This window comes from Carex rostrata, chromosome 2, assembly GCF_964058835.1.
Source record: "Carex rostrata chromosome 2, lpCarRost1.2, whole genome shotgun sequence".
Taxonomy (NCBI): domain Eukaryota; kingdom Viridiplantae; phylum Streptophyta; class Magnoliopsida; order Poales; family Cyperaceae; genus Carex; species Carex rostrata.
Window position 1 is genome coordinate 11,092,873 of NC_135919.1, and position 27,606 is coordinate 11,120,478.

Below are 27,606 nucleotides of genomic sequence, written 5' to 3' on the forward strand. Positions count from 1 at the left end.
TGAATCAATTTTACCTTACTGGATACATGAAGTAATTTTACAGTATACAGGAAGTAATTTGATATATGAAGTAATTTTACTGGATATATGAAGTAATTTTACTTTACTTGATACATCATTGATTTTGATTTGAATGTTTTTGATATTTTGTTTTGTAGTTGGTTGAAATGGTTCTGAGTGTCATGCAATTTGAGACACCTGTCAAGGATAAATGGTTCTTCATTAATCCTTATTTGTCTGTAAGTATCTTTTTATTTTTGCTGTTGAAATACTTGAGTACTCTTTAATGCGTTTTATTTTGTATGATACAGGTTTGTATGCATGATTACACTGCATATGCTTTTCAGTTAGGTAAATAACTTGTAAGATTATTTTGTAATTCTTATTTGTTATAAATCAAATTTGTTTCATTGTTTATTTTATTATTATGCAGAATGACATCTCAAAAGAACGTGTTGTTCTTGTGATGAGGCTTCTTATTCATCCGAACAATGAACACATGAGGTTTTTAATGTAAAAGTTATTTGTCCATAGTTTTTTTTGTTGCTATTATGCTATTTTGAATGTTGCAGTGAATATTTTTATCTTGTGTTGAACAGATGTTGTTTGTGGTGAACAGATTTTGTGTGATGATGGATGTATGTATAGATTTAGCAATTTTATAGTATACATGGTATTATTTTATGATTTATATTTTGCAATTTTACAGTATACATGATTGTTTGCAGGTTGTAGTTTAAACTGAAATGTAGCATTTTTTACATTTTTTACATTTTACAGTATAGACAATTCAATTGAAAATTTACAGTGTTATTTGAAAATTTTACAGTATACAAGATTCAATTTTACAATATACAAGATTCGATTGTAAATTTTACTATGTAGAAGATTCAATTTTACAGTATACAAGATTCAATTGAAAATTTTACTGTATACAAGATTCAATTTTACAGTATACAAGATTCAATTTTACAGTATACAAAATTCAATTTTACAGTATACAAGATTCAACCCAGTGCAGACGCTAATAACTCTAACTGCCAATAACCGCTAATAACTAACTCTAACTGCCAATAACTTCCTATAACTGCAATTTTCGAAAGTACAGTTTGAAAGTACATTTATTTTGTCATATTGTGCAAGTTGGAATCTTTTTCTAACTATCATGGGACCACTTCAAATAGTTGTTCGATGTTTTGTGATTAACTGATATTTTTTATGTGATATATTGTATAATTATACAACATGTAGAAGTAATTTTACAGTATTCGCGCAAGTCAAAGCTGTGGACAAATGGTGGACAAAAGGCTGTGGACAATTAGACGCTTCCATTAATGAAAGGGTAAGATGAGTATTTTATAAATTTAGAATGTGTTTTAATATAAAAGACAATAAAATGGACAAATTTGTGAGTTTTTGAAGTTTAGAGGGGGAAATATGTAATTTCAAAATTTAGAAGGGGAAATATGTAATTTTGAAGTTTTTGAGGAGTATACATGAAATTTCCCCAAAAAGAAAAGAAAAGAGGAAGTGTGTGAACAGTAGGTTTTGTGTCTAATAATTAGGGACTTGAATTTGTAAATTAATTTATTTCATCTAATAAAACTGAATTTCGGTCTGAGCATCTAACAAAAATTAAGAACTTAAACATATAACAGTAAAACTATTCAAAGGAATTTGTTGGCATATTTTTTTGCCAACCATAAAAAAAAAAAAAAAAAAACTATTCAAAGGATTGCACGGGGGGGGGGGGGGGGGGGGGGGGGGGGGGGGGGGGGGGTCAATGAGCATCTAACCAAATTCGGAAGCAATCCGATCAATATCAAAATCGCACATACTTGATACGTTAAAGTTGTATGCATGAATCTTAATGTTGAGTGAACACTCCAATCAAACATCAGCCAGAATTTGATACGATATGCATCAGACTATCCCACTTCATAAACTTGTAGCAAGACATTTTTTTTATGTTCAAATTCTATCATTTCCATCTTTGATCAATTCACCCTAAAATGTCGAAGTAATAGTTGTTGATAGTTTTTATATTATATATTTTTTAGTTTAGTATGCTTGATGGCACTAAGAAGTGTATTAATAAGAAAATAATTATTTACAAAATTCTAACTTTCCTACCTCCTCTATTGAATGCATTTACTGCTATAATTACATCGCCATTAGTTTTTATATTTTCTTTAATTGTACTAAATTTATTTGCTTAGCGATCCACCACCAAAAAAAAAAAAAAAATGAATTTCCTCTTTACATTTCATTTTTAGTTCATCAGCAATGTTTCTTTTTGGCTAAAGTCTTAATCATTCCCTTCAAAATCTTTAAAAACCAAAAGAGGTTCATCAATGCCAACACTGAAGGTACTGTTACCATAGAATAGAGCCCGAAAGGAAAATTGTTCTTCACCTGAAAATATAACCAAGAGATTTGTGAGAAATAGAAAATTTTGCTCGGTCATTACAAATCCTTCTGAATTCTCATAATTATTTTTGTGGGGAAACATTGTTATATGTTCTACGAGTATTTCTACTGTACATCCATTTTTTATGGTATTTCCAATTCTTATGATACATATATTTGAAAAATATTATTAAAATTATGAAAAATAAAATTATAGGCGTGCCCAAAATTATTTAGACAGGCTTGTATTAAATTTGAGTCAATTTAGAATTGGAATGGTCATTTATTATAAACCAACTAAAATTCTATTGTTAAAAATTTGAAATTATTAGATGAAAGGCTATTTTTTTAAAATCAATTCAAACTTGAAACATTCTCTATCTAAATAATTGAGAACACATTTACAATTTCATTTTTTAATGTGAATAATATTTTTCAGAAATATGTATCATAAGAGTTTGATGTACGCTAGAATTACTAATATTCTATTTCATGATTTTAAAATGAAATCATTGTAATTAATACAATTTTCACAAAAAGAAATTACAATGTTATATAGTTTGATTGTAACAAAGAAAAGTTAGCATACCTCATCAAGATGATAACATAAATGTATAAAGAAATATACAAAGAGAAGAATCCTTGCAACCTGAAATGAAAAACATTTACCGACATGATTAGGGTACTAATTTTAATTGTAATGAAAAGAAAGATTCAAATCTCAGGACTTTTTAGAAAAGAAAACCTTTGCAATTTTTGTTATTCAAAAAGCTTATCAAATATAAATAGTGATCCCTTACCAGCCATACAGAAAACATGGCCAAACCATTATACAAGTAAAGGGTTGAGCTTTTCTTCCCAGCAAGTTCCAAGTACCTCAAAAGAAAGAAAAGATGAAAAGAAAATAATTAAGATTTTGAAGTGTAGTGTCAGTTCTAAAATGAAAAAAATTTGCCTCTTCTGAATTGGACAGAATATGCAAAAATAAAAAGAGAGAATTTTATTCTCTCGCCACTTATCAATATTTAAGAATTTTCTTTTATTTTCTCAAAATTCGGGTTGAGATAAAAGTTTCTTCGAATAATAATACTCGGGCTGATTTTAAATTGATCTTACAAGGGCTGATATTAAAAAGTGCTAACATAAGAGAAGATTTTGAACTTTGAATTGCTATCTTTATTTTTTGATATAATGCCAGGCCTTTGCAGATGATACTGGTACTACTACTAGTCTGCAAACTCAACCTGAGAACAAGTGGTTATTGTGTGTATTATAAAGTTTCTGGAGAGATATTCTCAGACAGTAATTTCAATGGTGCATTTTATTCTCTTTACTTGCACAATGATTCAATGAGAGATCTATTTGCAATTTTTAAGTAATGAAGAGCCCTTCCTTTTTCATACAATAGTTGATCAAACAGGGGGCAATTTCGTCATATGGAGAATTGGTTGGCCTTATTGTTTGTTCACATGCCAACAATTATATTTTCTAAAGTCTTGAGGGTTATTTTAGTAATTCTCTACTGTTGCAGACTTGCAATGATAATTAAAAATGGTCATATTGGAAGAACAAATGCAATTTGTTACTAGATTCTGCTGAGATTTTTTATTTTTGAGAACTTTCTCCGTTTATCAAGGCTCTCGAATCCAACTTGGTTTTCAGTATCTTCCGGCTTATTAACTTCATTTTCTTCAAGGGTTTTTTGGTAATTTCCAGGAGCTAAGCTTCACACCTTCACACCTTCACTCAGATGTCGATTTCAGATTTGACAAAGATGTCTTTTTATTATTTTTTTAGTAGAAGAAAATTTCTGCTGGTTACTGATCTGTTGGTTCTGGTACCAGTCCTGGTATCAAGCATCCATTTTCTTTTCGCAGTGCTCCTTTGAAACAGATCATCAGTTGTCAGAAGATCGGAACGGCCACATCCAACGTGTATTGATAACCAATTGAATCTACATTGTGTATGTGGCTTGAAACTTATATTTTTTCTCTCGTTAGTACTGTTTCAGGATTTGTACATGGAGTACTTGAAGTCAAGTGAAAATATTTCTGATGCTATAATTGTTTATATTCCTAGGCAATTGGCTAACCATACAAGTATCATGGTTTCTTGTCCACTCTTACTTTGATCTGTCAATGTTTTGCGTAAGAATGTGTATGATGAATTGTTTTCTGGTTCAACTTAAACTGGTGCCTTTTTGAGCTGAACTAACTAGGGTTAAATAAATAAATTAGTTGTCATTAACACATACCATCTGAGGTTAACAAAGGGTGTAGTTGCCTCTGTAAGAAGTAGAGTATGTACATACACATGTCCTTTCCCACTTGTTAAAGTTAGAGAAATTGAAAAAATTGCGAGCAAATGATGCAACACCTGCAAAAATTTAGAAAAATGAGATAAAAAGAAAAAAAAAATATGAACTGAAATTCTCTGTATAAGGTAACAGCATTTAAAGTGCTTACATATTCCATGCCACCTAATGATGGAAAAAACCAGATTATCATGGCAAAATCTGTGATGAAATAACCAAGCGAAACCTGGACATTGCAAATTAGAGATAGTTAATTTAAAAATAAATGATCACACTGATTATCATACCAGTTAGAGAAATTGACTGGTTTGCTTATTTAAAACATACTGGTACATATATGTACCAGGCCATTAAAATAGCAATAACAGCAAACCATACATAATGAGAAAATTATAAATATACCCCTTGTAAGCTGACAGAGAGCTGAGATTTCCTTTCTAATAGTATTATTGGATTATGAGGGTCTTCTTTGAAAATATCCGAAAGAAATACCAGATGAAAGGAAACTATTGTAACCATCAATGAATGAAATGTCGAGAAACCCCTTCATTTTAAAAAAGTAAAAAATACAAGTCATTTGTGAAAATATTGCCATCAGTAATAACAAATATAGGAAAAAAAGGAGAAAAAATTGACATATATTTCCTACATACCGGTTGTTCCACTCAACTCTGTCATTATTTCTTAGACCATCGTACCCCTTGTATAGTTGCGAGCTAACTTTACCAGTGATGTCATATACCTTCAGAGATGAAGGAAAGCCATATGAGAAAGAGCACAGAGACATAATCACCCATATTATAAAAAGTAGCGGTATACAAAAATAAAAAGATTATCTATTCAATTTATCTCAAGAGGTCCTCACAGCTTTGATAACATATTTGATTTTGGTTTCTGATACTAAAACAAATACTTACAGCTTTACTCATAAGTATCCCTGATACTACTGAAACTGGCAACAAAAATTGGTCTGTAGGACCAAAATCCTGATCCATGGATCCTAAAATTTGGGAAATCTGATAATTCTAACCAAACAATCTCTGATCAGATGTCAAACCAATTTAAACCCCAAGGTGCTGATAACGAATCTATCTTCCAATTTGAGAAAAGTAATAGAATATAATATGTAAGACAAAGAAACTAAAGAAAGGTCAGAAACTGAAACAGAGACAGATAGCATTGCCCCAGGTATACCCAATTTTCTTTTGTAAAGAAACAAATACAATGTTTCAAGTCAATATTGTACATATTTAAAAGTCAAAATAATAATATTTTTATTAGAATATTAAGGCAAACAAAGGTAACTTTCTTGACAGAGGCCTAAAATTGAAAACCAAAAGAAAAAGAAGACTAAACAAACACCAGACCAGCGGACCCAAAATCGCATTAAACAAAGATACATAGAATTCGCTGATTTTTAAAATACATGACTTGAACAGTTCAGTTCAAATAATTAAATGCACCCTTACTATTTTTGAGTTGACATAGAATTTGGAAAACCTTGAAGACAAAACACGGCAAGCTGCGAAGAGAGATGATACAAGCAAAAATTATTAGAACTGGTGCACAGTGAATCTGGTGCAGCCAAGACAGTTCGGAACCAAAGCCCCCTAATTTTGAGTTGCCGTGTTAAAAGGTTTCTCAAGGTCAATGTGAAAAGCAGGGGAAAGCAACGTAGTTTGTCACACACAGAGAGAAAACACAGCCGTCGGATTTGAATACTGGTTGATTATAGGCCGGGTCTTTGGAAGTTTTGACCTGTTTTAAATGGTAACTGAAATAATTATTTAATTGATTGATTTAAATTTTCATTGAATGTTTTCTCATGTTTACAATCAATGTACAGTGGCTAGTTATTTAATTACATGGACAATTTAGTCGTTGATAAAAGAGATTGAAATGGAGATAAAAGATAACGGTACAATTCTATTTTGGTTGGTATCGGAAGGAGAAGAAAGCCGAGATTTTTATATTTACTCAAAAAACAATATTTTTTATTAAAAATAACCACAATTTGACAAAAATTTTAAAAATACCCAACCCGCGGAAAAAATCCGTGGGCCGGGATTTTTTATTCCGCCCTGTGGAAAAAATCCGCGGCCCGGGAATTTTAATAATTTTTTTTTTTTGGAGATTATGTTTTTTATCTCAACTTTGCACCTTTGGTTAACATAGAAAACCATCTTAAAAAATCATGAAAATTGACCGACATGCAGTCTTGACATCGTAAAACAAGACTGTGAAGTTTCACACAAAATCTCAAAACAGATCACGAGATATCATCTCTCAAAAATTGCCCAAACTGCTGAAGGAGTGCTTCTGAGCCCAACTTTGCACCTCTGGTTAACATACCAAAGCATTTTCCAAAATCATGAAATTTACCGACATATAGTATTAACATCGTAGAACAAGTTTGTGAAGTTTTATTTAAAATCTCTGAATAGATCGTGAGATATCATATCTCAAAAATTGCCCGAACTGCTGAAGGAGTGCTTCTGAGCCCAACTTTGCACCTCTGGTTAACATAGCAAAGCATCTTCAAAAATCATGAAAATTGACCGACATGTAGTCTTAACATCGTAGAACATGACTGTGAAGTTTCACAAAAAATCTCAAAACAGATCGCGAGATATCATATCTCAAAAAATGCCAGAACTGCTAAAGGAGTGCTTCTGAGCCCAACTTTGCACCTTTAGTTAACATAGCAAAGCATCTTCAAAAATCATGAAAATTAACCGACATACAGTTTTAACATCGTAGAACATGACTATGAAGTTTCACAAAAAATCTCAAAACAGATCGCGAGATATCATATCTCAAAAATTGCCCGAACTGCTGAAAGAGTGCTTCTGAGCCCAACTTTGCACCTCTGGTTAACATAGCAAAGCATCTTCAAAAATCATGAAAATTGACCGACATGCAGTCTTGACATCGTAGAACAAGACTGCATGTCGGTCAATTTTCATGATTTTTGAAGATGCTTTGCTATGTTAACCAGAGGTGCAAAGTTGGGCTCAGAAGCACTCCTTCAGCAGTTCGGACAATTTTTGAAATATGATATCTCGCGATCTGTTTTGAGATTTTTTGTGAAACTTCATAGTCATGTTCTACGATGTTAAAACTGTATGTTGGTTAATTTTCATGATTTTTGAAGATGCTTTGCTATGTTAACTAAAGGTGCAAAGTTGGGCTCAGAAACACTCCTTTAGCAGTTCTGGCAATTTTTGAGATATGATATCTCGCGATCTGTTTTGAGATTTTTTGTGAAACTTCACAGTCATGTTCTACGATGTTAAGACTGCATGTCGGTCAATTTTCATGATTTTTGAAGATGGTTTGCTATGTTAACCAGAGGTGCAAAGTTGGGCTCAGAAGCACTCCTTTAGCAGTTCTGGCATTTTTTGAGATATGATATCTCGTGATCTGTTTTGAGATTTTTTGTGAAACTTCACAGTCATGTTCTACGATGTTAAGACTGCATGTCGGTCAATTTTCATGATTTTTTAAGATGCTTTGATATGTTAACCAGAGGTTCAAAGTTGGGTTCAGAAGCACTCTTTCAGCAGTTCGGGCAATTTTTGAGAGATGATATCTTGTGATCTGTTTTGAGATTTTGTGTGAAACTTCAGAGTCTTGTTTTACGATGTCAAGACTGCATGTCGGTCAATTTTCATGACTTTTGAAGATAGTTTGCTATGTTAACCAGGTGTGCAAAGTTGAGCTCAAAAACATAATCTCCAAAAAAAAAAAATTATTAAAATTTCCGGGCCGCGGATTTTTTCACGGGGCGGAATAAAAAATCCCGGGCCGTGGATTTTTTCCACGGGTTGGGTATTTTTAAAATTTTTGCCAAATCGTGGTTATTTTTAATAAAAAATATTGTTTTTTGGGTAAATATAAAAATCTCGGAGAAGAAAGAAAGCAGGGTATAATAATGTAAAAATCCCATATGCTGAAATGCTAAGTATACCAAAGAAGTGCGTCTCCCACTACATCTCATTTGCTATGTATCTCCAATATTAACATCAGTTGGATGTTTTTTGCAATTGTATGGTTTATCCTTTTGTACTCACAGCTCATATCTGTATTTTTTTTTTTTTGTAAATCTAAACACAGAATGGTATGTGTGTGATATCAATTACCTTGGTGAATACGAGCAAACTTAAATGTGAACAAAATACCAAGATAAAAAAATGCTTTTGATTAATAGATAAGTGCCGAATTTTTAGGTGAGCCAGTTATATATAACTGAAATATGGACTAGTCTTCCAAAAAAAGAGAGTGAGAAAAATGTTTTACTCATTGGAATTTTTTTTCTTGTGCATCCTACAGAACCTCAGAATATTCCTACATCAAATAAATTATCATAATAAAATAAAATAAAATAAAATGTTAGTGTGATTTGTATTTCTTGTAATACGTACAAAGTCTGAGATTCTCCTCCACAAAAATGAAATATAAAAAAAGGAACATGTTTTTGGGTAGTTTAAAAAAATGTAAATCATATTCATATGCCATCAGTTCAGCTATGACATTTCTGCTCAATAAAATGCCAGCCCCTTGAAATAGTAAATACTTGCACAGACCAAGGATATATAGTTAACGGTTTTAGCTTTTTTTGGCATGTAATTGTTTATGTTTTAAAAAGAATTATTGAATAACTCTACTACTAATACTTCCATCTTTTATTATTTAATTTCAAAATTAGACACACACGTACGTTATAATTAGTAAATTTGGATTTTAACCAGTTTTTATATAAGTCCCCGTAACTTTGAAAATGACATTATTTTTATCTCTTGCCCTTCTCATCTTCTCAGGTTCCCTAACATTTTTCATTAGTATCCTAAATTTACGGAGTTTGACTGTCTATACAAGTTTAGCAAAAGATAGAATGGTGAAAACTTTGGTGGAAATCACCAAGAGAAAGGGGAAAAAGCAAAAAGGAAATATCTGCAAGAAGGAGATAGAGCTATCACCACCTCTTTCCATGTAATCAATCTTGAATTTTCAAAAGACAGATGAAAATTTCTACAATGATGCATCTAAGTAAGAACGAGAAGTTGTCGACGAACATGGTGAAAAATGTGGCACATGTAACTTTTAACAATAATTCAGGGGTGATATGCTACTCACCAATGCTGATCACAACAAACGGTATTTGGAAAGGAATCAACCCATTGGATTACTCTCTCCCTCTATTCATCCTACAAATGACGATTATTGTCGTGATGACGCGTATCCTCGTTGTCCTCCTCAAGCCTTTCCGCCAACCCCGTGTTATTGCCGAGATCATGGTATTTTATTGTAATTTTCCTCCAATTTTGTTGTTTCTGCTTAAGGTTTCATCTTCCTGAAAATCATTTTTTTGTTATACTTAGGGGAGGAGTGAGGGGAGAAGTATTTAATCTTCTTTTTACATTTCTATTTTTTTACTTTTTTTTCTTGTTTTCATTATAATGAAAAAAACTTTGGTCTAAATAAGATTAAGAATGGAGTTTTATGTTTGAAGTCAAGCGTATTTTGTTGAGATATTATTTCAGCTATTATTTTTTAAGATAAAAATTACTTTTACTTCTGATTATCTACATGAGATTTTTCAATTGAATTTCAAACTTGCAGCCTTTCATGTAGAGAACATTGTCTTGGCCATTAAATAAAAGGCTTATTCTTATTACTTCAGCTATTGTTGCAATCTGATTTATTATTTTCTATCAAATTGTCACAAGAGGATTTAGGTGTTATCATTTTAAAATGAGAAAATGTTATGTAATATATATTATGTAGTTTTTGCTATTCAAATTCCACCTTTCAAAGTTTTTTTTTTCTTTTTAATTTATATAAGAGGCTAACTAAATTGCACTAAAAAACCTTACGGTATAATTCTGGGCCAAAATAGCATTCATATAACATATTAACATGCAATCCTTTAAATACTAGTTACAGCACAGTTTAAACAAATATGTCAATCATGTTTCCATTAGACTCCGATTCTGATACAGCTAAATCAAACTCATCCAACTTCATCACAAAAACATAATAGACACTATACTGGCAAGAGACCCCGAATGGTACAATTTTGAACCGTATAGTTTCAATTAAATACCTCCGACTTACGTGCTAACTAATGATGACAAGCCTCTTTAGGCCGGCGTGGTCCTTGGGCCATCCATCTTTGGCCGCTTCAAGAAGTTCGGTGAAATGGTGTTCCCGCAACAAAGTTTCCTCATGCTCGAGACCGTGGCCCACCTTGGCCTTCTCTATTTCCTTTTCCTAGTTGGAGTTGAAATGGACGTTGCTGTGATTCGCCGTTCAGGGAAAAAAGCATTAGTGATTGCAGCAGCTGGGATGGCGCTGCCATTTTGCATTGGCACAGCTACCTCATTTGTGTTCAGACATCAAATCTCACAGAACATACACCAAGCTGCCTTCCTACTTTTCCTTGGTGTTGCACTCTCAGTTACCGCTTTCCCTGTACTGGCACGTATTCTTGCAGAGATCAAGTTGCTAAATTCAGATTTGGGTCGCATTGCCATGTCGGCTGCTATAATCAATGACATGTGTGCATGGGTCTTACTTGCACTTGCCATTGCAATTGCCGAGGTGAAAGGAAATGCATTCTCCTCCCTTTACGTAAGTTATGTTTTTCAACCAAAAATTCTTTAATTCAACAAATTAAGTGATTATTAACTGTTGTTGACACCTCAAGGTTTTGTAATTAATTAATGGTGATACAAATACAAATGACACAATTATAGGTTGTTTTTATATTGTTGTTTCTCGTTATAGGTTCTCTTTTCAGGACTTGGTTTTGTGTTAGTGTGTTTCTTTGTGGTACGACCTATCATGTGGTGGCTCATGCGACGCACTCCTGAGGGAGAAAACATCAGTGATGGACATATCTGTCTAATCCTAGCTGGTGTCATGTTCGCCGGAGTCGTGACCGATGCTATTGGCATTCACTCAGTTTTTGGTGCATTCGTCTATGGCCTAGTCATCCCGAATGGACCTGTTAGTGTAATACTAATAGAAAAATTAGAGGATTTTGTTACTATATTATTACTGCCGCTGTTCTTTGCAATTAGTGGGCTCAGGACGGATGTGACAAAATTGAGGGATCCGATCACGGTTGGTCTGCTGGTACTTGTATTTGTGCTTGCAAGTATTGGGAAGATTGTGGGTACTATATTGATAGCTGCCCTTTATAATACTCCATTTAATGAGGGACTCGCGCTTGGTTTTCTCATGAACACTCGGGGGCTTGTAGAGATGATTGTGCTCAACATCGGTCGTGACAAGCAGGTAAATCAATTTTATCTTTTACTTAGTTTGACACATAAACCGATCAAATTGTATGCACTTTGATAATTAAGACAAAAATATGCTACTTCTTAAATAGGTCCTAGACGACCAGTCCTTTGCAACCATGGTACTGGTCTCTGTGTTAATGACAGCTTTAGTGACACCTGTTGTGACGGGGATGAATCGTGGGACCCGGCGTATGATTGGATACAAGCGACGCAATCTTCAACTTTCCAATCCGGATAGCGAGCTCCGAATGTTGGCATGTGTTCACACACCGCGCAATGTTCCCTCCATCATCTCTCTATTAGGCATTGCTAATCCAACTAAGCGCTCTCCTATATTCGTATATGCACTTCACCTAGTCGAACTAACTGGCCGTGCCTCCAACATGCTTATTCTACATAGTACTGCCAATTCTACTCCGCTCTCTTCTCGTACTCCTCACAAGAGCAACACCTCATCCTTCCCTCATATTTTCTCTGCCTTCGAGTCGTTTGAACAGCATGCCGGTGGTGTGTCGGTACAACCCCTAACAACTGTTTCGCCCTACTCAACCATGCATGAGGATGTATGTGTTTTAGCAGAAGACAAACATGTCTCTCTAATTGTAATTCCTTTCCACAAGCAACAAACAGTCGACGGAGGAATGGAGGCAATGAACTCATCAGTCAAGGATCTAAATGAAACCATACTCAGCACCGCACCGTGCTCAGTTGCAGTTTTTGTCGATCGCGGCCTTTCTTCATCAACTGTGCGTTTGGCAAGCTCTCGCCACGTAATGCTTCTATTCTTTGGTGGTCCAGATGACCGTGAGGCTCTAGCCTTTTCCATGCGCATGATTGAAAACCCATCCATATCTCTCACAATTCTTCGATTTCTACCATTAGAGGAACAACAAACTGCAGTCTCTTCATCATCAGCTGTGAACAATTATCCGCTGGCGAATACAAATTCTGCAGAAGGCTATCAACGCATGCTCGATGAAGAATGCCTTCATGAGTTTCGTGTCAGGTATTAAGAGATCTAACTTACTATATAGACAATTTGTAGTACTAAAATATAGACAGTCAATAGTAAATATATTTTGCTTACTATTTTATTTCTTATGTCAGGACTGTTGGACGTGATTGTGTTAACTATATCGAAAAATTTGTAAGCAATAGTGAGGAAGCAGTGAGTACAATACGCAAGATGGAGAGCCGCCACGAGCTTTTCATAGTCGGGAGAAGCTACAAAAATGCAAGCACTGAACTAACTACTGGGTTGAAAGAATGGATTGATTGTCCCGAGCTGGGACCTATAGGGGACATACTGGTTTCATCTGATTTCTCTATGGTGGTGTCAGTATTAGTGATACAACAGTATGTACCAGAAGGGGCCCAACCGGCACCGGTAACTGCCATGAGACAAGGAATGCAGAGCCCCATGAATAACCAGCCAGTGCAACAGTATCTAAACAATGCTAATGTGAGGATGTCAAATTTAACTTCTAGCCCTATTCAACCTTTCAATGTTGGCTGGAATTAATTGTAATAAGATATGTAGATTCTGATCTTATACAGTAGTGGGATCGATCTAACTTTGTAACTCTTTAATATTTGTTCTTTAGATAATTATGTCAATTAAGATTTTTTTTAGTTTAGATTGTTAATTCCACCTCTAATTCAGCTTCTAAATATGGTGCTGGTAATTCAGAGAAATGTTTTTCTTCCAACTTTAGATTTCGCAAAGTAAATTTTATTGTAAGAGTTTCTTTTGGCTCTAATAGAAACCTTAGGTGTGCTGTACAAAATTCAAATGGAATGGAACGGGAAGAGAGGGGATGAAAGAAGTAAGGGAGGGAGCTATCTTTTAAATTGGGGAGTATATATTAGAGGGGACTCTATTTAATTTTGTGTCTTGTTTCCCCTTTTCTCCCGTTCCCTTTTTTTGGCTCCTCCCTAAAAATTTAATTTATGGAACAAGTAAATAACCTTCGGATAATCTGATCACCCCTTCTCTCCCCTACCATCCTCTCCTCTCCCTCCTCTTATGGAGTACACTCTTAGCGCTCTCCCCACTTTTTTTTTCTTGCATGTGGGACTAGAAAGGTGGCAGGAAGTAGAAATTAGACACAAGGTGCATGTTTGCTCCTTGTTTTTTTAAGACTTGATTATATTGAAGAACCTTTTCTCACATAAAAAAGGAAGTTCAAAATCCAAAACTTTCTTGTCCACACAAGTCCTATGATTTAAATTCCAAATAAAATAATTTGTTAATTGATTAAGAAAATGAGTAATCCACTAATCCATATATATTCAATGGTTGCTACTTTTATAGTGATGTAGACGGAGATTTCGGTCCACTGGGACCTGACCGCGCCCCCCCCCCCCCCCCCCCCCCGAAGTGGGCGGTCTACCATTTTTATTTTTTAGATCTTAGTATTTTCATTTAAATAATTTTGTGGAGTTTTAGTTTTCTTATTTAGAGTGTATGCCAAAAAAAATAAGATATTTGATATATTGATGAATGATGTCGTAACTCTTTATAACTTTGACTTAATTTGTCAGTTGGATATCACAAGTCTAAAGATAACACTAATTAAGGACTTAACATTGATTCTTAATAATTTATTTTATTCAAATATACACAAGGAAATATGGTTAGATTGTCTCATTGATGTCAACTACATAAATATAACTATTATTTTTTTATTCCAAACAAGATGCTTTCGATGATTGTTGAATCATAAATATAACCATAATTCATGCTTTCGATGATTTTTGAATGATAAATATAACCATAATCATGAAAAACATCAACAAACAAGTTTAGAACAAGATTATGAAATATAAGAGGAGACGGTTTTGAATTTTGAAAAGAAAATAATTACTGTATAAATGACATATATTGAACAATCATAAATAATTTCAATGATCTTTGAATAATAAATAAAATTGTAATCCACTAAAAAAAGAAACAAACGCACACAATAAATAGTAAATGCATTTTAAAGTTATGGTTGTTGAGAGAGCATGGGTGCGCCATCGATGTTTTGACAGTAATAAAGTTATGGCCATTTAGAGATAATCGATGCACTTCTGCTGTCGTTAAGTTGGGCATAAAGCATCGGTCCATTATCAGTGTTTTTGCACGGAAGCATCGTTGTTTTTTAGAAAACCTTTAAACAGCAATAACTTTAGTTATTAAAGTCGAATTTGTGCGTATGAATACAATTCGAAAAGGGGGGAACGAGACGGATCCGCAAAACAAACCAATAGAGCTGCTGTTAATGAAGTAGACAAACAACTCAAGGAATGTGCCAAGAACAGTACCTGTGAACAAGTAAAGCATGTAAACCAATATGTACTGGCAAGCAAACAACATAAACAAAGCATTGAGTTTGATGTTTATCGTATTTCCTTGGGTAACTCTGATGCCCAACGTGATTTTGTTGTTGCGAATATGCGTCTTTGTCCCCGTCCTTCCTTTGAGGATATAATTCATCAGGCTTTGGCATTGACCAAAGATTCTGAACTAGTACTAATTGATTCTGACTTGGGGATTAGTTGTTGTGTTAAATGAATATTTTAAACTGGAATATTCGGGGTTTAAATGCATGTAGAAAGAGGAGCATTCTGGCTGATTTGATTACCCAAAATTCTGTTGATGTTGTTGCTATTCAAGAAACTAAAAAGGTAGACTTTAGTAAACGATTTTTGACATCGATTTCTACTAAACTTGATACTTGGTTTTGGCTCCCTTCTGTTGGCCGCTCAGGAGGCATATTATTCGGTTGTGACAGTGCCCTAATTTCTGTAGTTTCTGTAGTTCAAAACCAATTTTCTCTCAATGTAGTTATGAAAAATAGAACTGATAATGTAGAGTGGCTTTATACTATAGTTTATGGTCCGGTAGTGATTACTTTGAAAACAGCATTCTGGGCAGAACTCACACATATTAGATTAAATTGGACGGGATTATGGTTACTTAGTGGAGATTTTAATAATATTAGAACTAGAGATGAGAAATTAGGACATAATTTCAATGTCCGGTTAAGTAGGAAATTCAATGAATTTATCCATGATTCACATCTATTAGAGTACAAATTGCGCAATAGGCGCTTCACTTGGAGTAATGGCACTCAATCTGCCTTACTAGATAGATTTTTTGGCTCCCCTGCCTGGGATAATAGATATGCACTTTGTTCGGTTAGAGATTTATCGCAATTTGGCTCTGATCATTGTCCGTTACTCTTGCAAACCTCACCCAAAGTTCCTGCACCTAAAAAACCCTTGAGATTTGATCCCCTTTGGTTAGAGGATCCCGAATTTTGTAATCTCCTTATAAAATGGTGGAATACCTTCCCTTTACAGAATGAGATTGGATTGAGCTGGCACAGAAAAATCAAATTCCTTGTTCAAAAAATGGAAGGATGGAATAAAAACTTTGAAGGAGAAAAAAGAAAAAAGAAAAAACACTCCCTAGAACAATTACAACAGTTAGAACTTATAAAAGAGATAAGGGAACTCAATGATGAGGAATGCCAATAATGGCACCAGTGTCAACTCAATCTCAATCAACTCTATGATGAGGAAGAAAAATATTGGAAACATAGATCCAAACAAAAATGGTTGGAAGAAGGAGATTCCAACACTAACTATTTTCATAAAAGTGCCACTAATAGATCCAAAAAACAGTCTATCTTGCATATGGAAATTAATGGTCACATGACTGACCAATTACCTCTCATTGAAACTCACATAGTAGACTATTACCAAACCTTGTTGGGTGTACCTGAAATAAAAGGGGGGTCATTACATAGTGATTTTTGGGCTGATAATGAAAAAGTCACTTCCCTTGATAATAAACTTTTGATTGCCCCCTTCTCTGAAGAGGAAATAAAACACGCAGTTTTTTCCTCAGATAGATCAGGTGCTCCTGGTCCAGATGGACTCTCGTTTGGATTCTATCAACATTTTTGGGACACTGTTAAATCTGATATAAATAGGTTAGTGCAGGCTTTTGTAGATAATAAAATAGATTTAAGCTACCTCAATCAAGCTGTTGTTTGCCTATTACCAAAAGAGAAGGAAGTTACTAATATCAAGCAATATCGGCCTATTAGTCTTGTGAACTGTAGTCTGAAAATTATCTCTAAATTGCTTACTGTTAGACTAGAGCATGTGATGGATAGACTTATTGATCAAACTCAGGCCGCCTTTATACGTGGTAGATATATTTTGGATAATGTAGTGTTAAGCCATGAATTACTTCACTATTGTAAGACAAACAGAGAAGAAGGTGTAGTTATAAAGATTGATTTTGAGAAGGCATACGACAAGGTAAATTGGCAATTCCTAAAAGAAATGTTAATTACTAGAGGATTTGACCTTAAGTGGGTATCTTGGATCCTACAATTGCTCTATAGTAGTAATACTTGTATTAATATTAATGGTAAATTGTCTTCTTATTTTTCATGTCAACGGGGAGTCCGACAAGGTGACCCCCTTTCACCTTTTCTTTACTTGCTGGTTGGTGATGTACTATGTAAGTTGTTTAACAGAGGTAGAGACATTGGTCTTCTCCAGGGGCTTGGCCCCTGTTTAGCTAATGGGTATAGGGTTATTAACTGTCACTACGCCGACGACAGAATCTTATTTTTGAAAGCTACGTCTACCAATATTGAAACAGCCCTTTGGACTATGTACTGTTTTGAAGCCATGTCAGGTATAAAAATTAACTTTCAAAAAACAGAATTAATTCCTCTTAACATTTCTCTTACTAATGGGGCTATCCTTGCAGATATATTTGGCAGTAAAGTTTCTCACCTGCCACTAAAATATTTAGGGGTGCCTTTAAGTGATAAGAAACTCTCTACTGCTGACTGGAGTTGCATTATTGATAAGGTCACCAAAAAATTACAAGGTTGGGTGGGGAATTTGCTTTCTATTGGGGGTCGACTCACATTGGTAAACTCTGTCTTAACAGCTATTCCTTTATATATGCTTTCTCTTTACAAAATGCCGGTCAAAGTTCGGCAACAAATTGATCGTATTCGTCGCCGATTCTTATGGCAAGGTAATGCCGGCCCGCGTAAGAAATTTTCTTTGATTAATTGGGATTTAGTTTGCTATCCTAAAGAGTTTGGCGGTTTAGGTGTTAAAAATTTGCATCTCATGAATATAGCTTTACTTCTTAAATGGTGGTGGAAAATGATTCATCCCCACTATACTGGTTTATGGAAACAATTAATACAAGTTAAATATCATGTCTCTACCCCACTTGCAAAAATGTCACATTTTTTGAGAGAAGTTTGCAAATTACAGCATATTGGACAGCTGACCTGTACTTTTCAGGTTGGAGATGGCCAAACAATTCGATTTTGGCTTGATACTTGGCACTCTGCATGTTCTTTAGCGATCACTTATTCTCAACTATTTGAACTTTGCTCTAACAAATCTATTACTGTTAATCATGCTCTTACTTCTCAAGGAACTCTTGTTACTTTTAGGAGGTCCTTACATTGCATCCTCCTTTTAGAATGGTTTGAATTAACTACTCTCATGTCCTCCTATTCGTTGAGTGACACAGTTGATTGTCCTCAATGGAAATGGGATGCCAAACAACAATTTACCACTGCTTCTTTATATAACTTTCTTGCATTTCGAGGTGTAAATATTTCTTTTGCTAATATGTGGTGGTTGGTACCAATTCCCTTGAAAATACAAATTTTTATGTGGTTACTGTTTCAAAATAAAATTCTTACCAAAGAGGTCCTTACTAGAAGAAAATGGCAAGGCGATCCCACATGCCTCTTTTGTAACTGTGCAATAGAATCCACCTTGCACCTTTTTCTGAAATGTCCATATGTTGCACAAATTTGGTTCTGGATGGGCAAATTTCAAAACTTCTATGGGGATTGGACTTCTTTAGAACAAATCCTTCATTTAGCTCACACTCTAAACCCTAACCAAAAAGAAGCTATCTTGATGGTGCTTAGTGCCATATGTTGGTGTGTTTGTCGAACACGAAATGCTATATGTTTTGATAATACTCCTGTACCTACAATTAGAAATATGCTTTTACTTATATGCTCTTTGCTGGATTATTGGACAGGATACAAAAAACGAACTGTGAGGCCATTTACTGCTGAGTGGATGCCCGAAGACTTGGATATGGTGCCGCTACAATCCCTCTCCCCTGTGCTTGCTATTCTGCCACCTATGCCACATGTACCACTGGTACCCATTCTGATGAATGCCTGACTCACTTGGCTGTTATGCATTTTCCCTTTGTTTTTCTGAGCATGCTCTATTCTATGTAATAAATGGGATTTTCCTTATGTGAGTAACCCTCTGTTAATGTCTAAGGTTAGACGCACTTAGTTCCTAAACTTTGTTTGAGCTAGACTTTACTTTTTACTTGCAAATGGTTGTATGTTTTTGAATATTTGTATTTTGCATATTATTCTAATGGAAGGGCTTATGCCTATTTTTCCAAAATAAACAAAGCATTGAAAATTTGTGCATATAAACATGTGTTTACAAACACATTTTAAAGCATATAAACCTGTGTTTATAAACATTGAAAAATCTGTGTTTACAAACATATAAACCTGTGTTTACAAATACATTTTAAAGCTTATTCTTCAAACACATTTTAAAGCATATAAACATATGTTTACAAATATTGAAACATCTTCATTTAATAGATTAATTGTTCAAAATGAAGACTATTTTTTTAGTTATTAAATATCAAAAGTTGTTAATTTGCATAATTAAAATTAGAACAAATCCCCCCACTGCATCCCCGAGCTAACTGGGTTTAAATTGTACTTTAAAGTACTTCAAAGTACGTTAAAATACTTATAACTAGTTTAACTAGTTAAAATACTTAAGTAGTTAATTAATAATTACAGAACTGTTAACAAGCTGGGGGACTAGTTCGGGGATTAGTGACTACAACTTCTAACAGACTGTCCACGAAATTAAAACGTATGACAAAACTGTGTAAAGCTAACATTTAAAACAATCAACGTAGAACAGCGATGCGCTAAAACAGCGATTCGTTAATTAATGACAAATTAACAAATTTCCGTTATTAGCGGACGGTTAAACCCAGTTAAACCACTTCGGGGACAAGCTCGGATTTGATGGCTCGGGGTACTAGAACATTTCTCTTTATAATATACATTGTGTACCGGCAGTAGATATAAAATTTGAGTTATCTTGAATGCTGAAAGGAGGAATATTTACAGAAATTTCACCTCTAATTCAGCTTCTAAATATGGTGCTGATAATTTAGAGAAATGTTTTTCTTCCAACTTTAGATTTCGCAAAGTGAATTTTATTGTAAGAGTTTCTTTTAAAGAATAGAAACCTTCATTAGTAGATTTTATAATATACACACTGTACCGGCAGAAAATATAAAATCTAAGTTATCCTGAATGCTGAAAGGAGGAATATTTACAAAAAAAAAAAGAAATTGAATTCTCATTAAGAAGAGAAATCGGTATCCGCAGATGGTTTGTATCAGGTGGAAGTAGTGTTATTAAATGTAGTTTCTATGCGGTATGCGGAAGGTCACTGCATACCGCATATACGGTATGCGGCCGTATATGCGGATTTTTATGCGGACTGATATATGTGGATTTTTTCATTAAATATTAAATATGACACTCTTAATAAAATATTTAATATTCTTTAGTTTGATCAAATATTAATTATGACACTTGCCAAATAACATATAAATCATACCAATTGTGTTTAGATTCTTTCGTTGATATGTGATATCCATTAATTTTAGAGACATTTTAGAGTCTAACAAATAGGTTTTTTTTTTTTTGAAAACTAGTCTAACAAATAGGTTTGCAGCATAATTCTTAAATAAAAAATAAATAAAAGTTTATATGTAGTTGATGAGTCGTTGAGTATTCAGTAGTTGTCATATAAAAAGAAAACAAATATTCTCTGTGGAAGGCTCGAAGCCCATCTAATGTTAAGGGCGTGCTCCAGATGGGGGTACATGGAGGGAGGGAAAGGGCGAAATCACTGTGCGGAGATGAACGCACGTCAGACCGGATCTGATTAGGCGAGTTTACTTGCTCCAGAAGGAGAGAATCGGAGAGGGAGCGGAGGGGAGAAAACACTGTTCGGAGGTGAGCTCCATGTTCAGTTTTGACGAAATCGTTACCTCCCAAATCGGGATGTATAGATTACTGTTTGAAGGGGAGCTTCCACCCTGTCTCCTCCCTTCCCTTCCCTTCACTTTAATGAAGTTTTACTCTCAGTTTGTGGAGCACAGCCTTAACAGGCCACAAGAGAGTAAATGAATTGAAAGCCTAATTCGTCTATGAGTTTCAGTGCTTCTCCGGTATAGTTATTAGTCCCACATCATCTATTTGAGTAAGGCTACGGTGCTATGGGTTGCATAGAGGGATACGGTACTACGGCTCAATATTTGAGTTTTCAAAATCTTAACGGTCGATTCGAACCGTTCATCATGTTCTCCATATTAATATATATTTGGAAACCAAATTTTACATTTTTTTGAAATTTTTTACTATTTTTTTAGATAGGTAGAAAACCACTTGATCTAAAAAATTCTGCATCATTCAGATATTTGATTTTCTACCTATCTAAAAAAATAGTAAAAAGTTTCCAAAAAATGTAAAATTTGGTCTCCAAACACATTAATATGGAGAACAAGATGAATGGTTCGGATCGACCATTATGATTTTGAAAACTCGAATATTGAGCCATAGCACCATAACCCTCTATGCAACCCATAGCACCGCAGCCTTACTCCATCTATTTAATATTACCAAGCAGCTCAGCAAGTCTATAAAGGAAGTCGGAGAATACCCTTCAAATTAACTTAACTGGACCCCAGAGTCCGGATGAGGATATGGTATTGGATTTCCATTAAACTGGATATTCGATCCGCTTTTTATTAATAAAATAATTCAGATATGCGGTTTGCTGAATCAGTAAATTTTAAATGCATTTTAATGCGGCCGATTAAGTTCGGAACCACATACGTATGCGGCCGTATAGACTGCATTTTGTTACACTGAGTGGAAAGATGACTTTTGAATTTTTTTTTCTTTTAAAATTTAATAGAAAATGTCACCTAATTATTACAAATCAATTTTTACCCATAAAAATTTGAATGCATGGTCATTTATTAGTCGCTTTAGTAACTTAAGGGTTGAGCTATATTAAGTTATTAACCATTACTATTTGTATTTTTTTTAGAAAGAGCATCATGTCTTCATGAACATAAAATTAATTATGATATGAAGTGTGAACATATATATGTAATTATCATATTTACAACCATTTTTGTATTGATAAATGAATTGTAAGAACAGTCTCATTGTACAAGTAAAAACAAAGGTATGCTAATTATCTCGGCAATTTTCATCCAGGGCTCACATGGCGGTTATGTCCCTCCTTTACTTGTAATTCACTATCATGACATACTGAATTCAATATGCAAGTGTTAATTCTGAGCTTATTAAGCATAAGTTTAGATGAGTTATGAATCTAAAAACATTTATGTGTAAATGTATGTAGCTGTGTGTTAATTCCAAAAATTGAATTGTTAATTTTGAATAAAAGTCACAGATCAAATAAATTTTTATGCCAACCAAGATAATATATTTTTTTATAACAGTGGGAAAACCCACTGATTTCATTTAACAAACGAAATCATACAGAGTTTACTGGTACTGGTACTGGTACCAAATAGACCAGAATACTATCATTACATAACATGCCAAATCAAACAGCCCTACTACAACCAAAATATATACTAAGCAATAAAAGAGTTCTAACCACATACAATCCAACACAAAAACATGAAAATTGATCGAGCCTGCTTTCTTAGGGAACCCAACCTTAGAAAAAGAAAATGTTAATAATGTTAGTACTGAATTGGTTTATAATAGGCCGTTAGGAAGATAAACGGATACAGCCCAGAGGCCCAAAATAGTTGCTACATCTCTTTAAAATTTTAATATGCTGGGGCCTGGGAGGATGGCCATCGACTTGCTACACAATGATCACAGGAGGACTGTTTGTAGAGAATCCGTGTAGCTCTCTCGAAGCTCCGTGATCTCCGTGATCTCCGTGCCGGTCTCTCCAAGCTCCACGAGACATCCCATGGCGTTCTCGCGAAAGCGCGATGCCTGAGCTCCTACCAACCACGTTCCCTGGCAAAACGTAGTTCTCTTTCCCTTTGCCTTCTCCAATGGAAGTCCTCTCAGTTTCGAACCTCTTGTCGGATCTCTTTCCATCTTCAGACCCGAATATCGTGGGCACATGCATCATAGGCGCCGTTGTTCTTCTCTTCTTCGTCTTCTTTTCTCTATGGCGAGGTCTGAGTGGGAGGAGAAGGAAGCCGGTGAGAGTATACATGGATGGATGCTTCGACATGATGCACTATGGCCATTGCAACGCTCTTAGACAGGCCCGCGCGCTTGGAGACGAGTTGGTGGTCGGTGTAGTGAGTGATGAGGAGATCATTGCTAACAAGGGCCCACCTGTCAGCCCTTTATACGAGCGGTTCATTTCCAATTTTCTATTGTCTTTCAAATTTAACTTAATTTAAAGCTTAAATTCCGATAATTATGCAATTTTAGAAGCTCCATGGTAATTTCATAGTGTGTTCCAAGCTACCCACTTTAATTTGTGCAAAAAGCAAATGGCCTGAAGCGAACTGATAAAATCCAAGTTGACCTGAAACTGAACTGAAAACCAATTGGGAACTAAATTTTACGTGAGACTGAAAATGAATTGTTACTCAAGCAAGACTCAAGAGTCGAGACTGTGAATTTAAATGGGGAGTTCTTATTGGTCTATCAATTTTCATCTCTGATATCTGTTAATAGATTTTTATGGCAGGAAATGACATTTGCAACACTACTTTTTTTTTTTTAATCATTTGTGCAGAATGTTAATGGTAGCTGCAGTGAAGTGGGTGGATGAAGTAATATCTGACGCCCCTTATGCGATAAATGAAGAATTTATGAAGAAGCTTTTCACTGAGTATAACATAGACTATATCATACATGGAGATGATTCTTGCCTGCTTCCAGATGGTACCGATGCATATGCCCTTGCCAAGAAGGCTGGACGGTACAAGCAGATCAAAAGAACTGAAGGTGTTTCCAGCACTGATATTGTCGGTACGATTTATTATGTGCTCCTCCATTTCTTTTCAGTAAAATTGTGAAGAGGGCAGTGTTGTTTGTTAAACTTTACCTTCTAGTATTAATGTAGTTTTAGTATTTCAAATGAGAAGAACCTGTCATTACTGATATAGCCCTCTCTTATGGATTTGATATTTAGTGTATGGGCATTTCTGTCATTCCACTTAATTTTCTCACTGTTGAGCTTGTGTCAGTTTTCAAAGATGTCAAACAGTAGGTGTTCAAATGCCTGAGAAGGCAAGGGTCTTGTTGCAAATCTCTACTTTCATTTATAAAACCTTCTCTTGTTAATGTGTATTAACAGGTCGCATGCTTCTTTGTGTAAGAGAGAGATCTACTGGAGATAAGCATGACCATACATCATTGCAAAGGCAGTTCAGTCATGGCCATGGCCAGAAATTAGATGGTGGCAGTGGTTCACCTAGAAGTGGGACCCGCATTTCTCGTTTCATGCCCACTTCTAGGCGTATAGTCCAGTTCTCTAATGGAAAGGTTTAAATTTAGCTATATTTTCACATGTTGACTATCAGTTTAGTGTACTTCATCGAGGGAAAAAAAAAAATTAGGGGTTTCGTTTAATGTAATGCAGGGGCCAGGTTCAGAGTCTAGAATAATCTATATTGATGGTGCATTTGATCTTTTCCATGCTGGACATGTGGAGGTGCACTCTCATCTATTTTTTTTTTTTATTCTAATGAAAAAAAAAAATCTTTTCCATTTTCTTGTTAATTTACTTTTATTCATCTTTTGTATACACAGATATTACGGGTTGCTCGGGGCCTGGGAGATTTCTTACTAGTTGGCATATATAGTGACCAAACAGTCAGGTCTTTTCTCCTCCCTCAACGTGTGTGCAGCCGGCCCCACCCATGCCAAACAATTCCTATTTATTTATGCACTTGTGCTGCTTTTTCTTTTTGTTTAATTTTGTCTCCTAATGGGCTTTTTTGCTGAATTATTTTTTTCTTTGTATGCAGCTCGGTCCAAGGTGCACATCGCCCAATAATGAATCTGCATGAAAGAAGCCTAAGTGTCTTAGCTTGTCGATATGTAGATGAAGTTATAATAGGAGCCCCTCATGAGGTTTCAAAAGATATGGTAGGTTTTAGAAATTGTAGATTCTGCCCTTACATTTGCTTCCTAATTTGTGTGTGTTGAGCAATTTACATGTGCAAACTTTCTTTGCGGTGCAGATCACGACCTTCAATATTTCCTTGGTAGTGCATGGAACAATTGCTGAAAATATGGGTTTTATGAAGGTAATAAATTTCATGATTGTAAGGATCTTTTATTTTAAAGATGAAATTTGCTTTTTGTTTGTTTGTTTTGATATATGGACTGCTTCTACAGGAGCAACCGAACCCATATAGGGTTCCAATGGATATGGGCATCTGTAAGCAACTGGAGAGTCCATTAAATATCACAACTAGTGCAATAATTAGGAGGATTGTTGCTAATCATGAAGCATATCAGGTTCGTAGATTTCCATTGTTTTTTCTATCTGTTTGTTTTCTTTACACAGTGCCATGTTTGTTCTTCTACAGGATGAATTTGTTAAGGCACTAAATATTTAAATGTTGCATTTCTGGGTGCAGAAGAGAAATGAGATGAAAGAAGCTAGTGAAAGGAAATACTATGAGAACAGAACTTACATATCTGAGTGAGCTATTAGGTGGTTTATCTACACAATTATGAAACATCACATTTTTTACTATTAGAAACACTTAGATTGTTGCACATATGATGTAAATTATGTAGAGAGAACTTTTTTTTTTTTTAATTTTCTCTCATTTTTTCCCCTTTTTTGCATTGTTTGAATGTACATGAAAAATATTTTGCTAGAGAAGGCTGAAGATAACTCTCTTGTTTTTTGCATGAAGGGTACGAGTCCGAATTGGATTCATAGACTTCATTTTATTTTTTCTTTTAAAGAAGCCAACAGCCCGTAAAATGGGCTGCGCAAGCTTTATACAGGTTATAGAGAAGTATGACGTATCGTATAATGCAGCAGGGGAAATTTAAATTGGGTGTGTAGGGGTGCTTTGTCCTCAGCAGTTCATTGTATAATGTAGCAGTACCGGGTAAAAAACATGCTAGCATTATTTCAAAAATTACATATTTTTTTATTAAGGTGGCTGATTAGCGAGTCTTTTGGGTTTATTGTGAGATGTATGATAGACATACCGATATATTTTGTTATCAAAATTCCTTAGTTCTTGCCCACGAAAGCCGTTAGAAATTTTAATGGGAAAATTTGATTAAAAAAATTGATAGACCAATTAGAAACTGAGGTGCATTCAAATGTCACATTGCTTCATACTCCAATTGTACTATAACATCTTTATCTTTAATTTTAAAGTTGAAACAGATAATTTGAACTGCTCATCATGATATCTATGTAAAATATGATTGGAGACCAAATTTTTTTTTACTATTTTTTGAAATTTTGTTTACAATTTTTTTTTAAAACATTATATCCATGTTATATTTTTTTTGAATTTTTTTTTTACTAATTTTTAAGATAGGTATAAAATTAATATTTTTAGTAAATTGTGTACCATCTAAAAACAATGATTTTGTACCTATCTTAAAAAATAGTAAATTTTTTTCAAGAAATATGAAATTTATTTTCCAATCATATTTTAACGTGGATATCATGTTGAGTGGTTTGGATCATCTGTTTGAACTTTAAAACTAAAAAAAAGATATTGGAGTACAATTGGGGCATGAACTACTGGAGCATTTGAGCCCTCCTAGAAATTTGATAGTTTTGAAAATGACAACAATTTTGTTGTTCCAACTAGTACAAGCTTGTCATATGTATGCCTGCCAAGTGAAATTGGGAAAAGCAGATATTTGGACTGAAATGTTACTTTACACTTTCACAGGCTGTTTCAATTAAGCAATTTGCATCTTTATTTAACATTATTGTAATTGAGCATAAATTAATGTAATTTTATCCGAAATCAATGCTTGAAACATTTGGATCTTAATTAAACAATAGGATAAAATATAAGTGTAATTGTTTTTCACCTTTCTTAATTAAACAATAGGATAAAGAAAACTGTTCACAAAACAATCAAAATTAAGAGCTAACGAAAAGGATATATAAAGATGGATCCTGATAACAATTCCCGCAGTCTCAACCTCGCAAAAAACCCCGCACTAATTGCTAAAAAAGTCATGGGGGACCGCTCAATCATTAATACCCCGTAGAAACTGTTAGTATTTAACTTAAAGTGTCAAAGTATTTATTCTGGATTTGCAAAGTATTAATCCCTATGCAATGATCTCTATTTATGACTGAACAAATCAATCCATCAATTGTCCCCGCACAACTGGGGACCATTAAATAAACAATCCCCTCATAAATACTTATCAG

The 27,606-nt window shown here is 34.4% G+C and overlaps 4 protein-coding genes across 4 annotated transcripts; 3 read left to right on the forward strand and 1 right to left on the reverse strand.

The window, feature by feature from the left end:
- Nucleotides 1–2,150: 2,150 nt before the first annotated feature.
- On the reverse strand, nucleotides 2,151–6,212 carry LOC144574591 (TRAM, LAG1 and CLN8 (TLC) lipid-sensing domain containing protein). The gene is made up of 8 exons (XM_078324587.1): nucleotides 5,641–6,212; nucleotides 5,377–5,465; nucleotides 5,126–5,267; nucleotides 4,875–4,949; nucleotides 4,664–4,785; nucleotides 3,210–3,285; nucleotides 2,999–3,058; nucleotides 2,151–2,415 (listed from the first exon to the last, which is right to left on the reverse strand). Exons 1-8 carry the CDS (start codon nucleotides 5,716–5,718, stop codon nucleotides 2,281–2,283), a joined length of 777 nt encoding a protein of 258 aa, XP_078180713.1. The 5' UTR covers nucleotides 5,719–6,212; the 3' UTR covers nucleotides 2,151–2,280.
- A 3,360-nt stretch (nucleotides 6,213–9,572) lies between these two features.
- Nucleotides 9,573–13,629, forward strand: LOC144549812 (cation/H(+) antiporter 15-like). The gene is made up of 5 exons (XM_078298475.1): nucleotides 9,573–10,020; nucleotides 10,871–11,356; nucleotides 11,513–12,025; nucleotides 12,123–13,039; nucleotides 13,141–13,629. The coding sequence occupies exons 1-5, from the start codon at nucleotides 9,745–9,747 to the stop codon at nucleotides 13,553–13,555; spliced, it is 2,607 nt and encodes an 868-aa protein (XP_078154601.1). The 5' UTR covers nucleotides 9,573–9,744; the 3' UTR covers nucleotides 13,556–13,629.
- Nucleotides 13,630–16,737: 3,108 nt separating this feature from the next.
- Nucleotides 16,738–19,275, forward strand: LOC144547863 (uncharacterized). Its single transcript, XM_078296550.1, has 4 exons — nucleotides 16,738–17,352; nucleotides 17,599–17,737; nucleotides 17,813–18,088; nucleotides 19,127–19,275. The coding sequence occupies exons 1-4, from the start codon at nucleotides 16,738–16,740 to the stop codon at nucleotides 19,273–19,275; spliced, it is 1,179 nt and encodes a 392-aa protein (XP_078152676.1).
- Nucleotides 19,276–23,051: 3,776 nt separating this feature from the next.
- On the forward strand, nucleotides 23,052–26,089 carry LOC144574600 (ethanolamine-phosphate cytidylyltransferase-like). Its single transcript, XM_078324599.1, has 9 exons — nucleotides 23,052–23,577; nucleotides 23,965–24,200; nucleotides 24,529–24,716; nucleotides 24,814–24,885; nucleotides 24,984–25,051; nucleotides 25,202–25,322; nucleotides 25,418–25,483; nucleotides 25,575–25,697; nucleotides 25,820–26,089. The coding sequence occupies exons 1-9, from the start codon at nucleotides 23,264–23,266 to the stop codon at nucleotides 25,886–25,888; spliced, it is 1,257 nt and encodes a 418-aa protein (XP_078180725.1). The 5' UTR covers nucleotides 23,052–23,263; the 3' UTR covers nucleotides 25,889–26,089.
- The last annotated feature ends 1,517 nt before the right edge of the window (nucleotides 26,090–27,606 follow it).

Bases quoted from the DNA above. Each gene is read 5' to 3' on its own strand.
- LOC144574591 (XM_078324587.1), bottom strand. From the start codon at position 5,718: ATGGATCAGGATTTTGGTCCTACAGACCAATTTTTGTTGCCAGTTTCA. The intron at 5,268-5,376 runs GTATGTAGGAAA...TTTAAAATGAAG, and splicing joins AGAGTTGAGTGGAACAACCG to GGGTTTCTCGACATTTCATT. The intron at 4,786-4,874 runs GTAAGCACTTTA...AAATTTTTGCAG, and splicing joins CATTAGGTGGCATGGAATAT to GTGTTGCATCATTTGCTCGC.
- LOC144549812 (XM_078298475.1), top strand. From the start codon at position 9,745: ATGAAAATTTCTACAATGATGCATCTAAGTAAGAACGAGAAGTTGTCG. The intron at 10,021-10,870 runs GTATTTTATTGT...AAGCCTCTTTAG, and splicing joins GTGTTATTGCCGAGATCATG to GCCGGCGTGGTCCTTGGGCC. The intron at 12,026-12,122 runs GTAAATCAATTT...CTTCTTAAATAG, and splicing joins ACATCGGTCGTGACAAGCAG to GTCCTAGACGACCAGTCCTT.
- LOC144547863 (XM_078296550.1), top strand. From the start codon at position 16,738: ATGACTGACCAATTACCTCTCATTGAAACTCACATAGTAGACTATTAC. The intron at 17,353-17,598 runs GTAAATTGGCAA...GGTCTTCTCCAG, and splicing joins TTGAGAAGGCATACGACAAG to GGGCTTGGCCCCTGTTTAGC. The intron at 18,089-19,126 runs GTAATGCCGGCC...ATTATTGGACAG, and splicing joins TCGCCGATTCTTATGGCAAG to GATACAAAAAACGAACTGTG.
- LOC144574600 (XM_078324599.1), top strand. From the start codon at position 23,264: ATGGAAGTCCTCTCAGTTTCGAACCTCTTGTCGGATCTCTTTCCATCT. The intron at 24,717-24,813 runs GTTTAAATTTAG...AATGTAATGCAG, and splicing joins TCCAGTTCTCTAATGGAAAG to GGGCCAGGTTCAGAGTCTAG. The intron at 24,886-24,983 runs GTGCACTCTCAT...TTGTATACACAG, and splicing joins TCCATGCTGGACATGTGGAG to ATATTACGGGTTGCTCGGGG.